Below are 17,789 nucleotides of genomic sequence, written 5' to 3' on the forward strand. Positions count from 1 at the left end.
TTGTTTACATAGAGTTAACAATAAAGTATCATGTCAAATCAGAGCACTTTAAAATGTACTGATAATCTGATATTAGATATAGGCCCACCTCCTTTAGTTAAACACCACCTGCATCCAGAGGAAATGCTTTGTACATGAGATGTCTTAAAGGACCGGGCCAATGTGACGCTTGCTTTGATTTATCAGTTAAAATAATTGAATGATACACAGGGCAACAAACATCCGAATGAGAATGAAACAACCACATGGTGAAAACTCAACAATGCAGCCACACAGTGAGAGATTTTTATTTTTTTAACAATTATGTAGTTAAGTTAGCTTCCTCCTCCGGATATTAGCGGTTTGAATAGTATTGGAGCCTCTGACATGCATCAGTTTGTCTTTGAAATCCCGAGCTTTGTGAGAGGAGGACAGTGGCATCCTGTCCTTTTCAGCTCTGCTCATCAGTAGCTTTCTGTATTCGTGAAGAGATTCTGACTCCCCATAGTTGACTTCCCCCTCTCGCTGGCTGGGGAAGCGGAACTTGCTCTGAGCGTGAGCTTTCATTAGCCTCTATCTTCTGTGACAGCTCGCTGGTGCTGCCTGGCTGGGCTCGCCCACCAACAAAATTCCGGAAGCCTTTTGGGAGGACATAGATAGAGGGTGTGCACGCTTAAATTGGTCTCTTTGCTAGCTGAAACATAATATAGCTGGTGGTTCTCTAGTGCCTTTTTACACTACTGTAGATTTCAATACTGATAGTGTTATTGAACAATTTTTGTCCAAATGTGTTGGTTAAATATTTAGTTATTCTATTGAATGGGTATAATGGGGAAGTTTGAATGAGCTTTGAATGAGCACCTTCAGGCCTGGTGTCTGGAGTGGAAGATGGCGTGATATGAGAGACAGGAAATTAATGGTCCACCTTGACAGTCAGCTATCAGATAAAGGGATGAAATTCTGAAAAGACTCCATATTGAAATCTAGCACCTAGGTAATGTTATTTTTCATAGCATTCTTCTATAAAACATGATTAACTCTATGCACATGACATTTTACTCTATGAAAAACATTACGTTGATCTTGTTTATCTCGTATGCTTGTTTATTCCATGTGTAACTCTGTGTTGTTGTTTGTGTCGCACTGCTTTGCTTTATCTTGGCCAGGTCGCAGTTGTAAATGAGAACTTGTTCTCAACTAGCTTACCTGGTTCAATAAAGGTGAAATAAAAAATATCTACTCAGCCTTGTAGTTCATGGAGAATGCATAGGTAACTGAGCTGAGTGCTGAAATGGGAATTTTGTGTACATAGTTATATTGGGGTAAATCAACATGAGAAAAAACAGTCCCAGGCATTGTTCATGTAAAATGATGCTGCCGTAATCACTTACCTAAAGGTAATTTTGCTAAACCTTCCTAGTGGCCAAAGGGTGTGTCTGTCTGTCTTTGTGTAAAGTGTGTGTGTGCACATGGGTGTGCGTGAAATCTATAGTGAACAAAAATATAAATTCAACCTGCAACAATTGCAAGATTTTACTGAGGAGCCAGGCCCAACCAATCAGTGAGTTTTTCCCCACAAAAGTGCTTTATTGCACGCTCCCTCAACTTGATACATCTGTGACATTGTGTTGTGTGACAAAACTGCATATTTTTAAGGTCGCCTTTTATTGTCCCCAGCATAAGGTGCTATGTAATCATGTTTAATCAGCTTCTTGATATGCCACACCTGTCGGGTGGATGGATTATTTTAGCAAAGGAGAAATGATCGCTAACAGGGATATAAACAAATTTGTCCGCTAAATTTGAGAGAAATAAGCGTTTTGTGCGTCAAGAACATTTTGGGGATTTGTTTTATTTCAGCTCATGAAACATGGGACCTACAATTTACGTGTTGCGTTTTATCTTTTTATTCAGTGTACATCCATTTTTGTTTTAAGACCCCATTCCTTAAATCAAGTGCAAGAACGCACATAATTTCTTAAAGCTGATGGTGCAATCTTAGATCTCAATAATTTAACCATAACTATTCAAGATTGGAGGACTGCAAGACTGTTTTCTGCATACAAGCTCCGTGTATTTCTTATGGCAGGTTTGATAGAGGTAGGGTTTATGGAATCCAAATTGTTCTGATTAGATGAATAGCCCAGTACTTTTTACTCAACTGCTAGTCCCAGCTAACAAAAGGCTTGGAAGTACAGAAATGTGGAAGGACAACGTGCTATACCTACAAGTTGAACCTCTGTTTTTGTTGGTATCTTATTTTTTTCATGCAGCCAAGTCACCTCTGTCTTCCAACACCCTTTCTCTCTTTATGAAATTAAATGCTCTCTCATGGTAAAGGCCATACAGACACCAACACCACTTCCTCATAGGATGTATCACTTTTAACTTCTTCTTTCACTTCTTCTAGTCTCTTTTATTATCTCTGTGGAGTGAGTACATAGGTTGTGTCCCAAATGGCACCATATTCCCTATATAGTGCACTACTTTTGACCAGGGCCCATAGGACTCTGATCAAAGGAAATGCACTATATATGGAAAAGGGTGCCATTCAAAAGCAGTGTGCTAGGGAATATGCTGCCATTTAGGACACAGTCATGGTGTGTGACCGCATCTCTGTGTTTTTAGGCTACCAAACAGTTTCTGGAGGAAATCAACAAGTGGACCACTCAGCATGGAGTGTCCCAGTTGTCCTGGGAAGTGGCCGTCAAGTTCCTCATGGCGCGCAAGTTCGACGTGCTGCGAGCCATTGAGCTCTTCCACAGCTACAGGGTAAGTGTGTGTATGTAGGTATGCATGCGCTCGTGCATGTCAGTGGTGGCTGGTAACTTGTAAAGTTAGGGAGAAAGATGGTTAATTTATTTTTAAATAAACATTTTAGTTTAAATTTATGTATTTTTTCCCCTCAATTTTGAGGGGGACAATCCTCCTCTTCCTACTTTATCTTGGCAAAGGAAGAATTCTCATTAACATGGATATAAACAAATTGGTGCACCAAATTTGAGAGAAATAAGCTTTTTGTGCATATGGAACATTTCTGGGATCTTTTTATTTCAGCTCATGAAACATTGAACCAAAACGTTACATGTTGCGTTGATGCACTATATATACATAGTATGTGGAAACTTAGCCAAATCCACTATTTTAGCCACACCCGTTGCTGACAGGTGTATACAATCCAGCAGAAAGCCATGCAATCTCCATAGACAAACATTGGCAGTAGAATGGCCTTTCTGAAGAGCTCAGTGACTTTCATTGTGGCACCATCATAGGATGCCACTTTTCCAACAAATCAGTTTGTGAAATGTCCTCCCCACATTCTGAAATTGCATTTTTGTCCCCCCCCCCCCCCTCAGTTTTATCATTGGAATGTGATACAAAACGAGGCAACGGTGTGCATTAGGACCATGCGGACGCCTCCAAGCGGTCAGGAAGGTTGTTTGGAGGTTTTATCCGACTGGATAAAAAAAGTAATAGGTCCTACCCCCCCCCACTTGTAAAACCAGAGTTGCACCCCTGAAGTGGAAACATTTAGGAGCAACATTGTTAGGCCACACAAGCTCACAGAACGGGAACGGCGGGTGCTGATGCGCGTCTGTCCTCGGTTGCAACACTCACTACCGAGTTCCAAACTGCCTCTGGAACAGCCTCAGCAATACTGTTCGTCGGGAGCTTAATGAAAGGGGTTTCCGTGGCCGAGCAGCCGCACGCACACAAGCAAAAGATCACCATATGCAATGCCAAGTGTTGGCTGGAATGGTGTAAATCTCGCCACCATTGGACTCTGGAGCAGTGGCAACGCGTTCTCTGGAGTGATGCTTCACCATCTGGCAGTCCGAAGAACAAATCTGGGTTTGGCGAATGCCAGGAGAACACTACCTGCCCGAATGCATAGTGCCAACTGTAAAGTTTGGTGGAGGAGGAGTAATGGTCTGGGGCTGTTTTTCATGGTTCGGGATTGGCACCCTAGTTCCAGTGAAGGGAAATTTTAATGCTACAGCATACAATGACATTATATATAATTCTGTGCTTCCAACTTTGTGGTAACAGTTTGGGGAAGGCCCTTTCCTGTTTCAGCATGACAATTCCCCTGTGCACAAAGCGAGGTCCAATCCCCCCGTGCACAAAGCAAGGTTTATTCTTATTTACAATGACGGCCAAACCCGGACGACGCTGGGCCAATTGTGCGCTGCCCTTTGGGACTCCCAATCACAGCCGGATGTGATGCAGTCTGGATTCGAACCAGAGACTGTAGTGATGCCTCTTTCACTGAGATGCAGTGCCTTAGACTGCTGTGCCACTCAGGAGCTCCCATCCACTACATAAATGGTTTTGTTGAGATCGGTGTGGAAGAACTTGACTGGCCTGCACAGAGCCCCTACCTCAACCCCATCGAACGACTTTGGGATGAATTGGAACACCGACTGTGAGTCGGGCCTAATAACCCAACATCACTAATGCTCTTGTGGCTGAATGGAATCAGGTCTCCGTAGCACTGTTCCAACTTCTAGTGGGAAGCCTTCCTAGAAGAGTGGAGGCTGTTATAGCAGCAAAGGGGGGACCAACTCCATATTAATGTCCATGATTTTGTAATGAGTTCGACGAGCATGTAGTGTATTCTTGTTCAGTGTATAAGCATGTTAAGTAATACGTCATGATTCTTGAGCCCACGGGTATCCAATTGTTTGCCACGGTAGTCAGTTTAAGCTCTGCTCCACGCGGATCAAGGTAAAGGCTTTCTAGTCACTTGGACAGGTAGTTCTTTGTAAATATACAGTACTGTCGTGTAGCCTACAAGGTTCAATTCACAGCTTCCTACAGGTATTTATACCTTATCTGCTTGGCTATCACGGTATCACTGCAATACCATACATCCTGAAAATCTCCTCAGAAATGGTTTCCTTTCCTTTTCTCTTTCCTTTCAGCTAAACTTCCCTTTAATCACATGACGGTTGAGCGCACACTTGCTGGTAGGACTCATCCATATATTGCCTGCGAAGACATGGATGTCGATTTTAGGCAGCCCCCCCGCACCGCTCTGATTCAGAGGGGTTGGGTTAAATGCGGAAGACACATTTCAGTTGTACAACTGACTAGGTATCCCCCTTTCCCCTTTCATCCTTTCATCAAACCAATGCAGATGAAGGAAAGACCAATCACTGAAGAGTTCTGAGACACACTAGGTCTGGGATGAGGAAATGCTGTCCTGCACTACCACACCTGATTCAACTGATAGTAGTCGCCTACATTGAAGACGGTTTAGGTGGATTTGGATCATTTGAATCAAGTGTGTTAGTGCTGGACTGGAACAAAAGCCTGTAGACTTCACAGGCCTGATGTTCCCTTAACTCTTTTTTTTTTTTTCATGTGTCTAGGAGACGCGTCTGAAAGAGGGCATCGTTAAACTACAGCCTCAGGAGGAACCTCTGCATTCGGAGCTGCTCAGTGGGAAGTTCACTGTGCTGGTGAGTTTAATAGTGTGTGTGTTGTGTTTTTGTGTGTGCAAAGGCGTATGGCAGCTTTGGCAACCCTCTGTGGCATTAAGCCTACAACAACCATCTTAACCATCTCTTCGTTTCACTCCGTGTCAAAATGTTTTCTTCCGCGTCGTGCCTACTGAACACGACCCAGATGCTGAAAAAAGATGAACGCTAAAACAACTCCAGGACCAGACTCATTGCGTTGGTTGTCCTCTATGTCTGGAGCGGGTAGCGGATGTCGATTCCCCTCCCCGGGGCCGTTAGTCAGTCAGTGCAATGGGCCATGCACGGCTCGCAAGACAGAGACGGTAATGTCATGACACATACCGTCTCAACGCCTCTCACTCCCATTCCATTAGGAGGATGCTCTCGTCAGGATGGGGGGGGGGGGAACAGTGCAGGAAATGCTCTGGGATCATCTGTTTTTTCTTTTACGACTGGGATTTATGGAGCTGTGCCGACTAGGCTGCTTTCTGCTGTAGTAGTTACGCAGACAGTAGTAGGTGGGGTGTGGGGGTTGTGGCAAATTTTGGTTAAACTATCCCCAATTCAATGGAATTGCAACCCTCTGCATGCACAGTGCACTCTTCCATCACATGTGCAGTGCACTTTTCCATCACATGTACAGCTGATTCTCAAGATCTTGCACACTGAGATGCTATTGAGCCCACTCTACTACACTGTCTGAGTCAAGGACTACATGCTTTCTGGTAAGTTTTGATTACAATACTGGGTGGGGTATATTTTATATGACATACATGATTTTTTGGTAACTAGTAAATAGTAGCCTATAGCAAAGTGTGTTTAAATAATTTAACTTGTTAATTTTTGCTACCATGTGGGTTTTAGCTTGCTTGCGCCTGCTAACTGAGGAGTGTTAATTCACCTGTCTCCATACATGTTTAATTTCAAAACATTTATCTTACAAAGGAGTTGTTTAATCTAACTGCTTAACTATTTATCTGTACATGGAATTGTATTTGTTATTTTTTACTGATTTCTATTTATTTATTTGAAATCTTTACAGAAAAATGCCACGGGCACTATCTGATGTGTGGAGACATTTCACTGCAGCTAATGTAAAAGGAAAAGCTGTGTACATTTGCAAATACTGTGCCAAATCATATGTGAAGAATGCAACAAAGATGCAGAATCATCTGGCCAAGAGCATAAAGTTCCCTCAGCGCTCACAAAAAGCAACCACTGACAAAAGTCCCTCTACTTCTATTTGATGCGAAAATTATGGATCAGACACCTTATCGATAGCAACAGCTCATGGTCCTCCTGGAATCAGAAGTTTTTTTGGGTTGAAACCTCTGTTTATTCAGTCTTACAAGACAACACAAAACAATATAAATAATATACTCAACTAGAAAAAAGATACCGTACTTTAGACAAGTTAAACACACCGGGCAGAAGGCTACAAAGGTTAAAGGGCAATCTGTAGTACAGAGACAGAGCAAACACCTCACCATTGTTCCTGTAAACAGTCAAGGGATAGGGGTGGAGAAATGCAACCACTCACAGACAGTCATGGCCACAGACCGACCATCCACTGGACCAAAAATAAAGTTTACAAAGCTTTAAAAGAAAAAAGGAATAATCATTTTATGTAAGCGTGAACAAAACAAAAAAAACAGGGCAAAACTAGCTCACATTTTAGTCTCTGACCGGGCAAGATGAACAAGGCATCCACAGGTAACAATCAATAAGCACATCATCAACCTTAATGACCCCCCCCCCCCCCAAAAAAACCCCACAAAGAAATGCTCATCCAACCCTTGAGTCACAGGGGAGTCAAATACAGACTTATTTTTGTTTTAATATGAATGCCATCAGAGGATGGACTGTTTAAAAAAGGACCGGAATGGAGCCCAAGCCCCATAAAACAGTTTGGGGTTCCCACGTCTCTCACCCAAAATGTATACGATGGGGGAGATGCCATCTTGCAGTTCTGAAGTATTAGCCATCTAGCTAAAAGAGTTGTATAAGCAACAGTGTCCGACTGGATTCTTGACAGGGGGGTACCTATGGTCAGTACACCAAAAAGGGCTGTAGAGACTGATCTATAACAGTGTCATATATATCAGAGAAACATTTCAATATTAATTCCCAGAAACCTGACAGTTTATGACAGCCCCAAAACATATGCAACAGTGTGGCTGGTTCCGTTTTACATCTGACACAGGTAGGATCAAAGTTAGAGAATATTCTTCCAAGTTTGGTCCCAGACCAGTGGCTACGGTGAACCACCTTGAATTGAATGAGGCTGTGTCTAGTGCTAAAAGAGGATGAATGCACCCTGTGTAGCACAAGATTCCGAGGTATCTTCCCCAAGTTCCTCCCCCAAATCCTTTTCCCATCGAGTCTTTAAAGGCACCAAAGAAGGGTTCTGTACGTCATTAATGATTGCATATACATCTGAAATTGCGCCCCTAGGAAGCTTGTTCAGCTCAAAGATGATCTCTATAGCTGTATTCGCAGGCCTATGGGGAAATTCAGGTGTGTTAGCTCTGACAAAGTTCCTAGTCTGGAGATAGTGGGATTGGGGGAGGTTGAACTTCTCCTGTAGCTGAGCAAAAGAGACAAATGTATCATCAAAGAATAATTGGGCTAGTGAGGAGAGGCCTAGTGAGTGCCATTTACGTCCTGTAAAATTTGGTTGGAAAACCGTCCGGACCTGATGATTTACCACTTTTCATTGCGGACACTGCTGTTGCAATCTCCTCAGGTGTAGATTCTTCTTCTAGACAGTCATGGGAGTCTGTATCAATTGAAGGCATATTCAGGCCATTAAAGAATGAATCAATCAGCAAAGGGTCTTGAGGAGATTCAGAGGTGTATAGCGCAGAGTAAAATTGTTTAAATTGATCATTGATCTCTTTATGTATAACTGTGGTGGCACCAGACAGGGTCCTTATTTGTGGGATTAAACGTGAGGCCTCAGATTTACGGATCTGATGTGCAAGGAGTTTACTGGCCTTCATACACTCTGTATCGAGCTCGCAAGAGTAAATGTTCAGCTTGCCTGGTAGAAAGCTCATCAAATTCAGATTGGAGTAGTTGGCGCTCTTTATGTAGATCAGAGGAAGGAACCGTAGCATACTTCTCATCCAATGTGGCTAGGGATTCGCTCAGGTTCCGAAGCTGCTGAGAGCGAACTTTGTTTTGGTTGGCTGTAAAATAAATAATTTGGCCAGACTCCCATATGGTAGAGCAGGACATACCTGGCGTTGAATTAGTTTCTAGGAATAAGGTGATTTCAGAAGAAATGAAATTGACAAACTCCTTATCTGAGAGTAAAATGGGGTTAAGACGCCATTGATAACACATAGGAGATCGCTGGGGAAACTCTAGTTCAAGCACTAATGGTGAATGGTCAGAAATAACAATACTCTCGTAAGTACACCGCCGAAGGTTATGCAGAAGTAATCAATGCGGGAGTATGTTTGATGAACATGAGAATAAAAGGAATACTGTCTATCTGTAGGGTGTAGGAAACACCAGGCCTCACACACAGCATATTTCTGAAGGAAAGATTAAGTAGGGCACATTTAGATGGCCTGTAGTTCTTTGTGAGGACTTGTCAAGAACTGGGGACATTGTACAGTTGAACCCCCCCCCCCCCACTCCCCCTAAAATCAACAAATGGGAATCTAAATTAGGTATAGCAGATAAAAAGTAAGAAATAAAACTTGTGTCATCCCAATTGGGAGCATAAGCACTAGCCAAAACAAGTGGGGTAGGAAACAGTTTACCAGTTACTATGACGTATCGTCCCTTAGGATCACCAATAACCTCAGAAGCTACAAAGGGAGTAGATGTATCAACCAAAATGGCAGCACCCCTTGATTTACTATGAAAGTTAGAGTGGAACACTTGACCAACCCAGTCCCTACGCATCCTAAAATGCTCACCAGTCCTCAAGTGAGTCTCTTGTAGAAATGCAAAATTTGCATTCAAACCCTTTAAGTGTGTCAACACCCTCTTACGCTTCACAGGATTGGTAACCCCTTTGATGTTCCACGAAATGTACTTGATCGTATTGTTTTGGCCACCATGAGCACTCCCGTTATACAACTATGTCATTAGAGCATAGAGTGGAAAAGCAATCAGTACCCAAAAACCCCAGATTAACTTGTCTCAGAGTAATAATGTACGCTGCAAGATATTTGGAAAAAGCACAGAAAAAAAACTAAAAAGACAGAACGACAACATTAGAACTAAACAATTCAACCTCCCTCCTCCCCCATCCCAGACAGTACCTCCCCAAACGAGGTACAAGCATAAATAGAACATGTTCTCTTTGCACAGTATGTCTGTGAGAGTGCGGTGTTAAACCCAAACCTACAGTCCTGCTCTTTAAAGTCGCGTTTTTTGTTAGTGGATCAAGCAGCAAAAAGAGAGAAATAAAAGTGAATCTAATGTATATAATTATATTCCCAGTCTTATAACAGGCATTGAGAGAGAAAATAAATAAAATGTATAAAGGCTGTCAACCAAAAACATAATTTGAAGTAAGCAAATCATAGTAAGACAATCAAAAAAAAAAAAAAAATTGCCTAGTTTGACGATAAGACACCTTACAGCTAAGACCAAAAAACTATGTGTGCGCAACGTTGAACGTTTTCTGGGCATAAATGACGTTCAAAACCTTTAAAATTGAAGTGAAGACCCACAAAGTGTAGCCTCGGAGCATTTACTGTTTTACTGGGTCGTTACAAATGGATGCAGTAAACAAATAACCCAAAAATATTTTGAGTCACTGAGACACAATGTAAACAAACTGAGTAGCTGAATATGAGAGCCTAGAAACACAGGAGTTAAGTAAAACCTTAATACAATGAAATTAAAATGACTGAATGCTTGTAAGGCAAGCACACTAGATGATCAAAACATTAGATCACATCAAATAAGCCCGAATGGGTTCGCCAACTCCCCAATTATACAAGAATAGTATGTTATAACTAAACATAATTGTACCACAGGTGGGCTACTTACTATCCACAGTTCGCAAGGAACAATTGCTGATCTATGAGCAAGATCAAGACTTCTTGAGCCATAGCCTCATCCGGAGACTCAAATGTGTAGTATTTACCATCATGAGATAGCCGGGAATCGCAGTCCATACTTCACACGTGGATGGTCCCGTAGGAGTTGTTTGGCCTGCCCGAAAGCTGCGCACTGCCTGGAAACAGTGGGAGAGTAGTCCTGGTAGATAGAGAAGCTCTGTCCTTGAAAGCTCAGAGTGGTATTGCGGGGTCGGAGAATCTCCATCTTCTCATGGAAAAAGTGCACTCGAATGTCACGGGGCCTCTCACCATCCCGGGGCTTTGGTCGCGGCGACCGGTGGGCACGATCAATCAGGGGCTTCTCATCCAAGGCAAGAACATCCTTCAGCAGCCCAGAAACAAAATCAGTGGCGCGAGGCATTTCCGCTGCCTCTGGGACCGATACCAGTCTCCGGTTATTGCGGCGAGAGAATCCCTCTAAACTCAGAACTCTCCTGCACCTTTTTCAAATCCGTAGCTAGGTGTTTCACGTCATCCTCTAGGGATGTCGTTAAATCGGAGACATTAGTAGCGGAGGTCTCCAGTGCTGCAATCGTTGTAGTGTGCAACTCTGTTGTTGTTTTGAGTGATGTGATTGCTGGCACTGTCTCGTTCCGCAGGATGGTTAGATCTGCTTTTAAAGTATCAGAAACCTCCTGTATTCGGGCCTCAATCGTAGCAACTACCTCCGTTTTCATTTCAACTATCTCAGAGCATAGTAGTTTGATGGCCTTGAATGTTCATTTCAGCGCCGCCAAGCTGCACCACCAGGTAAAGTGTGAGTCCCCAGTCCCAGGAGAGGGCGGTGATGAGAGTGGGTATTGTAGGCCGGGTTTCCTTAAAGTCATGTTTTTGGCCTTATGTTTCGTCGACATGCTGACATTCGAAAGCAAAGTAGTCTTGGTTTTTAGGGAGAGGGATCACCGAACTAATATTTGAAAATAAATGCGGTTCTGCTGCAAAATTCACAAACTTTAAGAATACTGCGGGAGCAAACGGAAAACACGTCAGTCGCACATGGCGTCCCTCCAACCCCCATCAGAAGTGTTTTTGATTCAATGGAGGAACGTAGTTGGAGAAATGCTGATGAATGTCTTGCTTGAGCTGTGTATGCGACTGGTTCACCTCTGATGCTAACAGGCAATGTGTATTGGAGTAGATTTCTGAATGTTCTTCGCCCAACATACACCCCTCCAACCAGACATGCTTTTGCTGCATGCAGAGTTTAACAGAGTTCAAGTGAAGGTCGTGTGCAAGGAATAATTAACTACATAATCTCCACCCCTCAACCAATATTCTACAAGAGCACAGACACAAGGGACAACAGACACCGGTCTCTACATTGCAGATGAGCTGAAGGCAGTCATCAATGACCTTGGACCACAGAAGGTATTTGCACTGGTGACAGACAATGCTGTGAACATGAAGGCTGCTTGGTCTAAAGTGGAGATGTCCTACCCTCACATTACACCCATTGGCTGTGCTGCTCATGCATTGAATCTGCTCCTCAAGGACATCATGGCACTGAAAACAATGGATACACTCTACAAGAGAGCCAAGGACATGGTTAGGTACTTGAAGGGTCATCAAGTTACAGCAGCAATCTACCTCACCAAGCAAAGTGAGAAGAATAAGAGCACCAGATTGAAGCTGCCCAGAAACACCCGTTGGCGGTGGTGTTGTCGTCATCATGTTTGACAGTCTCCTGGAGGGGAAGGAGTCTCTCCAAGAAATGGCCATATCAAAGTCTGCCGATATGGACAGCCCCATCAAGAGGATCCTCCTGGATGATGTAAGGGCTTTGGGATGGAGGTGCAATATGGCAGTCGTGCCAACATATCTCATCAACCACCTGGTGGAAGGGACTTTGTGGCTCTGAGGCTCTTTCCCCTGTTGCCTCCATCCTCCAAATCCCACCAACATCAGCCACCTCAGAGCGCAACTGGTCCTTGTTTGGGAACACACACACCAAAGCATGTTAACAGGCTGACCAATACAAGGGTTGAAAAATTGGTGGCCATCCAGGCAAGTTTTTGGCTTTTTGAGCCTGACAACTGACAAGTAACAGTGAAGATGGGGCCTTGGAGTCTGATGTTCAGGAGGTGGACATTGAAGATGTCCAAGGAGAAGACATGGAAGCCTGAGAGAAAGAAAGTCTAGAAACTAAAGCTTTTGTTATCATTTTACAGATGTATGTTAAAAACGTTTTTGGGAGATGCGATGGATCATTGGGGATCATTCAATATTCCCTTTTGTTGTTCATTGAAATCATCCCATGTGAAGAGTCAATTCATTTAATTAAAGTTTAATTTGTAACTCAGTTTTTTTAATTTATATTGGAAGGATTTAATAATTTGCAAATCTCTACTTATGATAAGGTCAAAGGTTTGTTTCTGTCTCCATTTTATATGGTAAATATATTCAATGCAAAAAACATCTACATTTAAATTGTAATATTAATTTGCATATATTTCCATTAATTCACACGGAAAGTTTCCACCTTGAATATTCCCCAAAATGTGCAACCCTACTACCTAGTGTTCATGTTTCCAAGTTTCAAACGTGTTCTCAAATTCCATTGAAATGGCAGCAGCGGTATGAAAACCAGCACATTCATGAGCATGCAATACGACTTTCCTCAGTACGAAATCCTCAACGACCCACTGTGCTGTCAGACTCGGCATGCTCATGGGGCTGATATCGCTGGTCCAAATGTCAGTTGTGAAGCTAATAGCAGTGACGCTATTACTGTGTATCTCCGGTAGGGCAACATCTGAAAAATAGCGCAGTTGGTAGTGTGTACTGGTGCTCGACCAGTCGGCGAAAGCTGACATCACCCCCGACAGAGAACGGTTGATTGTCAAGGGCAATGAATTCCATTATCTTGGCATTAATGGATTTTGATTTTGAGTTGTCTCGCTGAAATGTTCTTACTCTTTCAAATGACTGCTTGACTTGTTGACTGCTCGATCCACACAGCAGACATTGTGGTCTAGGTTAGGAATGCTGTGTTACACATGTGTAGCGCAAAATTTTACGTGGCGTCATTACGTCGTGTACCTACGTTATATAGGTATGCACGTAATCTTTGACATCGGTTTTGCACATCGCCGTTGCACTAGACATCGGGCCGATGTTGGCATTTTTAGCTAATATCGGCTGATTCCGATATGTTCACCGATATATCGTGCATCCTTACTTTTTATTATTGCCTAGTTATTGCCTAGTCAAACTAAGTCACTCAACCTGCTTTTTGGATGCTGGGGTAAGAGTTAATTGTGGAAAAATGTATTGTATGCTCTTCAGTGTTGCAGTTCAGACTATAAACTATTCTATACTACTCAGTTGAAATTCAATCATTTTTAATAGGTCACACAGTAACTCACAGTGAAAGAATGTGCTAATCCAGTGACCGGTGACCTGTTTTAATTTAATTGAATGGGGCCCTGTTTTTCACAATTGTTGTGTCTTTAGTTAGATGTTCCATTCATACTGACAGTTTGTTTCAGAGATGTGAGGTGGCGCCCATTTTAAATCTACTGACTTTGAACGCAGGTGCCTCCCTGTGGCCAAACTTCTCATTGCTTCTCATGGTCATGTCCACATTACCATCCTGTGGTCAAACTGAACACCAGACCCCATTTTAGATATTTTGATATGCAGGCTGCCATGACTTCACATGTATTTGATGATTGCATGTTGGATTCATTGTGCAACTAGTCTAGACTAGAGTTTTGCCTCAAACCTTTCTGTATGCACCTCTACTGTAAACTAGTGATGGGGGGGAAAATCTATAGTTACAATTCCGGATATTATTTTTGATGATATATAATTTTGACAATATCGCAATATTCTTTTTTGCGCTAGTTGGCTGTACCTGCGACAAAATGCCAGTATTTTTCATTCATAGCTTGTTCTCCATCTTTTTTTGGTTTTGAGCACTTTTATTTCCATGACTGATCAAAACTCGTATTCTCATGACTCTCTGTTGTCCCTCTGCAGAAGACATATGGTGAGCAATATGTTTGGAACATCGTAACGCAATATAATCACAGTATCGAATTGCATTACATATAGAATAGTGAGAATCGCAATACGTATCTTATCGGCACTTAAGTATCGTGATAATATTGTATCGTGAGGTCACTGGCAATTCCCAGCCTTACTGTAAACTGTATACACCTCTGGTATTATGCCAATGGAGAAAAATAGAGATGTATACCAAGTGATAAACTTGCGGTGACATTTTAACACTTTTCTATGTTTGAATTACTTTCGTGATGCGTTACTGCTTATTTGCTTCATTTTTTTCTCACCCACAGGTACTATATAGAATCGTATTTGAATCAGGACGTTGGACTTCAGTGCCCCACAGGGCAGCTAAGAAGCACACCCTAATCTCTCCTCACTCTGTCTCTGTTCTGTTCAACCAGAGTGTGCGAGACCCATCAGGCGCCTCCATAGCCTTGTACACAGCCAAGCTCCACCACCCCAACAAGACAGGCAACCATGTTGTCCTGCAGGCTCTCTTCTACCTCCTGGACCGGGCTGTGGAGAGGTGAGAACAACGAGATACATATTTTAGTATTAGCCTATTATGTGTTCTGTTCAATTATGTAGGTGAGACTCAGTCTCTGTCCCAATTGTCTTAGATTACCTAAATGACCAATTGTCTTAATTGATCAAGACCATTGGGTAAAGGCAGGCTTAGTTTTACAACGCAGCAGACAAATTGAGACAGGATGTTGGCATTGCACGGTGACAGTTTGTTGTGAAAGTGTGTGTAATTTTTATGACCTGATGAGAGATTTTAGAATCCTTTTTTACTCCGTTATTGATGAGCAGTTATGAGCACCTATGTCATGAATTATAATGATTTACGTATAGCACATAAGGCATTATAATTAAGCAATAAGGTGTGGTATATGGCCAATATACCACAGCTAAGGGCTGTTCTTATGCACGACTTAACACCGAGTGCCTGGGTACAGCCTTTAGCCGTGGTATATTGGCCATATATCACAAACACCCGAGGTCCCTTAGTGTTATTATAAATTGGTTACCAAAGTAATTAGAGCAGTAAAAATACATATTGTCATATCTGTGGTATACGTGGTCTGATATACCATGGCTGTTAGCCCATCAGCATTCAGGGCATGGACCACCCAGTTTATAAATATGGTTATAATGCATTATGAAGAGGGCATTCTTAGAGTTGTATTCTAAAAAATGAAATAAAAATGTATAAATGGCCACTCCCATTAGCGGGTGCTCTGGTCAGTGGGTGCGCTCGCACCCACCCGCACCGAGACGCCGGCAAGGCACTGCCCCCAGCCCAAAGGGATTTTCCAAGGGCGGGAAAAACCAAGGCCCGCCACATGGAAGCGAGCACACCCGTAACTACCAAGACCAGAACAAACACCGCTCACAGCATCAAAACAAACAATAATCCCATCCACACCCTCACCGCTGATTGGAGGACCTCAAACTTTTATACTGTACATACATTTGTATATATAGTTATTCCAACACTCTTCAAACAGCCACAGATCAACCCATCTTTCCCAATAAATCATAATTCTCCCATTTCCAACTCGCAATACATCCCTCCATTCTCTGATGATGTCTCACTAGGGACTTGAACCTTCCCATCTGCAACATTTCTGCCGAAATTGCCACAAAAATAATATATTCACCCAAGAGCACAATGATATTTCCTATTAACTTACTGTGGTCCTTCACATCCCCCAGCAGTACAGTTTGCAGGTTCAACCTCGCCCTGATATTATGGCATAACACCCGTTCCTGGACCACACACCAAAAACAAGCCGCTGATGGACAGCACCAAAAGAGATGCTCTATTGATCCTGTTTCATCATGGCAGTCTGCAGCGGTCTGACTGTTGAATACCCAGCATTCTTTTTGAAGCAAGAATTTTATATAATAGCTTAAATTTAAAAGAACAAATTGATGGATCAATTGTCGTTTTATATATCAGTTCATAAACCCGATGCCATGGTATTGGGACATCGAAAATCTGTTCCCAACTACAGCATCTTGAATTTTATGCGGCATAGTTGTCAACCCTCTTGACCGTAAGTGAAACTGGTACATTTTATGATTTATTTTAAGACATTTATGACTTTTATTTGGTGGCAGACAAACGAATTATTTGCTTTCTCTATTAAGTAATTTCCTTTTCCATTTTTGTGGCAGAGCTGCGATGAGTTGTTTATAATTTTCTACTGAGAATACCTAGAGCTGGCCGCCCGGCCAAACTGAGCAATCAGGGGAGAAGGGCCTTGGTCAGGGAGGTGACCAAGAACCCGATGGTCACTCTGACTGACAGAGCTCCAGAGTTCCTCTATGGAGATGGGAGAACCTTCCATGTTCATAGAAAGTGTTAAACATTTTCTCTCTCTCTCTCTCTCTCTCTCTCTCCCCCCAGCTTTGAAACTCAAAGAAACGGCCTGGTGTTCATTTATGACATGGCGGGCTCCAACTATACCAACTTTGAGCTGGACCTCAGCAAGAAGATTCTCAACTTACTCAAGGTTAGAAAGTATTGAGGCGGCATATTGTCGTATTTTATCAATATCTGTTTACCGGGCTAATATGTTGACTGATAACAGACAAAAATGTACACTCCATGTGTATGAATGAGAGGCCAGGATTGCGAAGTGGTGTTCCAAAACTGCTCTGTTCTACACCAGGGTGCTTTTCCTGCCAGGCTAAAGAAGGTGTTGATAGTGGGCGCCCCTGTCTGGTTCCGCGTGCCCTACAACCTGCTGAGCCTGCTGCTTAAGGAGAAACTCAGGGAGAGGGTGAGTGCAATGGTACTATCCTCACTATGGGTAGAATTGTATCTTCAAAAACAAGCACTAATTGCAACTATAAAGACCTGTCAAGAATGTGACTGTAGTAATGATCATTTAGCTGACGCTTCCATCCAAACCGACTTAATGCTTTCGGAAAGTATTCAGACCCCTTAACTTTTTCCACGTTTTGTTACATTGCAGCCTTATTCTAAACTCAATCTACACACACTATCCCATAATGACAAAGCAAAAACATGTTGTTATTCAGACCCTTTGCTATGAGACTTGCAATTGAGCTCTGATTCATCCTGTTTCCATTGTTCATCCTTGAGATGTTTGTACAACTTGATTGTTGTCCACCTGTGGTAAATTCAATTGATTGGACATTATTTGGAAAGACACACGCCTGTCTATATAAGGTCCCACAGTTGACAGTGCATGTCAGAGCAAAAACCAAGCCA

General features: G+C 42.6%; 1 protein-coding gene across 1 annotated transcript in view; it reads left to right on the forward strand.

The window, feature by feature from the left end:
* The window catches only part of LOC139540397 (tyrosine-protein phosphatase non-receptor type 9-like), a 46,844-nt gene that overhangs the window by 18,315 nt on the left and 10,740 nt on the right, over window positions 1-17,789 (forward strand). Inside the window, exons 2-6 of the mRNA XM_071344192.1 lie at window positions 2,608-2,751; window positions 5,355-5,444; window positions 14,944-15,068; window positions 16,959-17,064; window positions 17,224-17,334. Of these exons, the coding sequence (XP_071200293.1) occupies window positions 2,608-2,751; window positions 5,355-5,444; window positions 14,944-15,068; window positions 16,959-17,064; window positions 17,224-17,334 (576 nt within the window). The remainder of the gene's footprint in view (window positions 1-2,607; window positions 2,752-5,354; window positions 5,445-14,943; window positions 15,069-16,958; window positions 17,065-17,223; window positions 17,335-17,789) is intronic.

The sequence above is a fragment of the Salvelinus alpinus genome, chromosome 15 (genome assembly GCF_045679555.1).
Source record: "Salvelinus alpinus chromosome 15, SLU_Salpinus.1, whole genome shotgun sequence".
Classification (NCBI taxonomy): domain Eukaryota; kingdom Metazoa; phylum Chordata; class Actinopteri; order Salmoniformes; family Salmonidae; genus Salvelinus; species Salvelinus alpinus.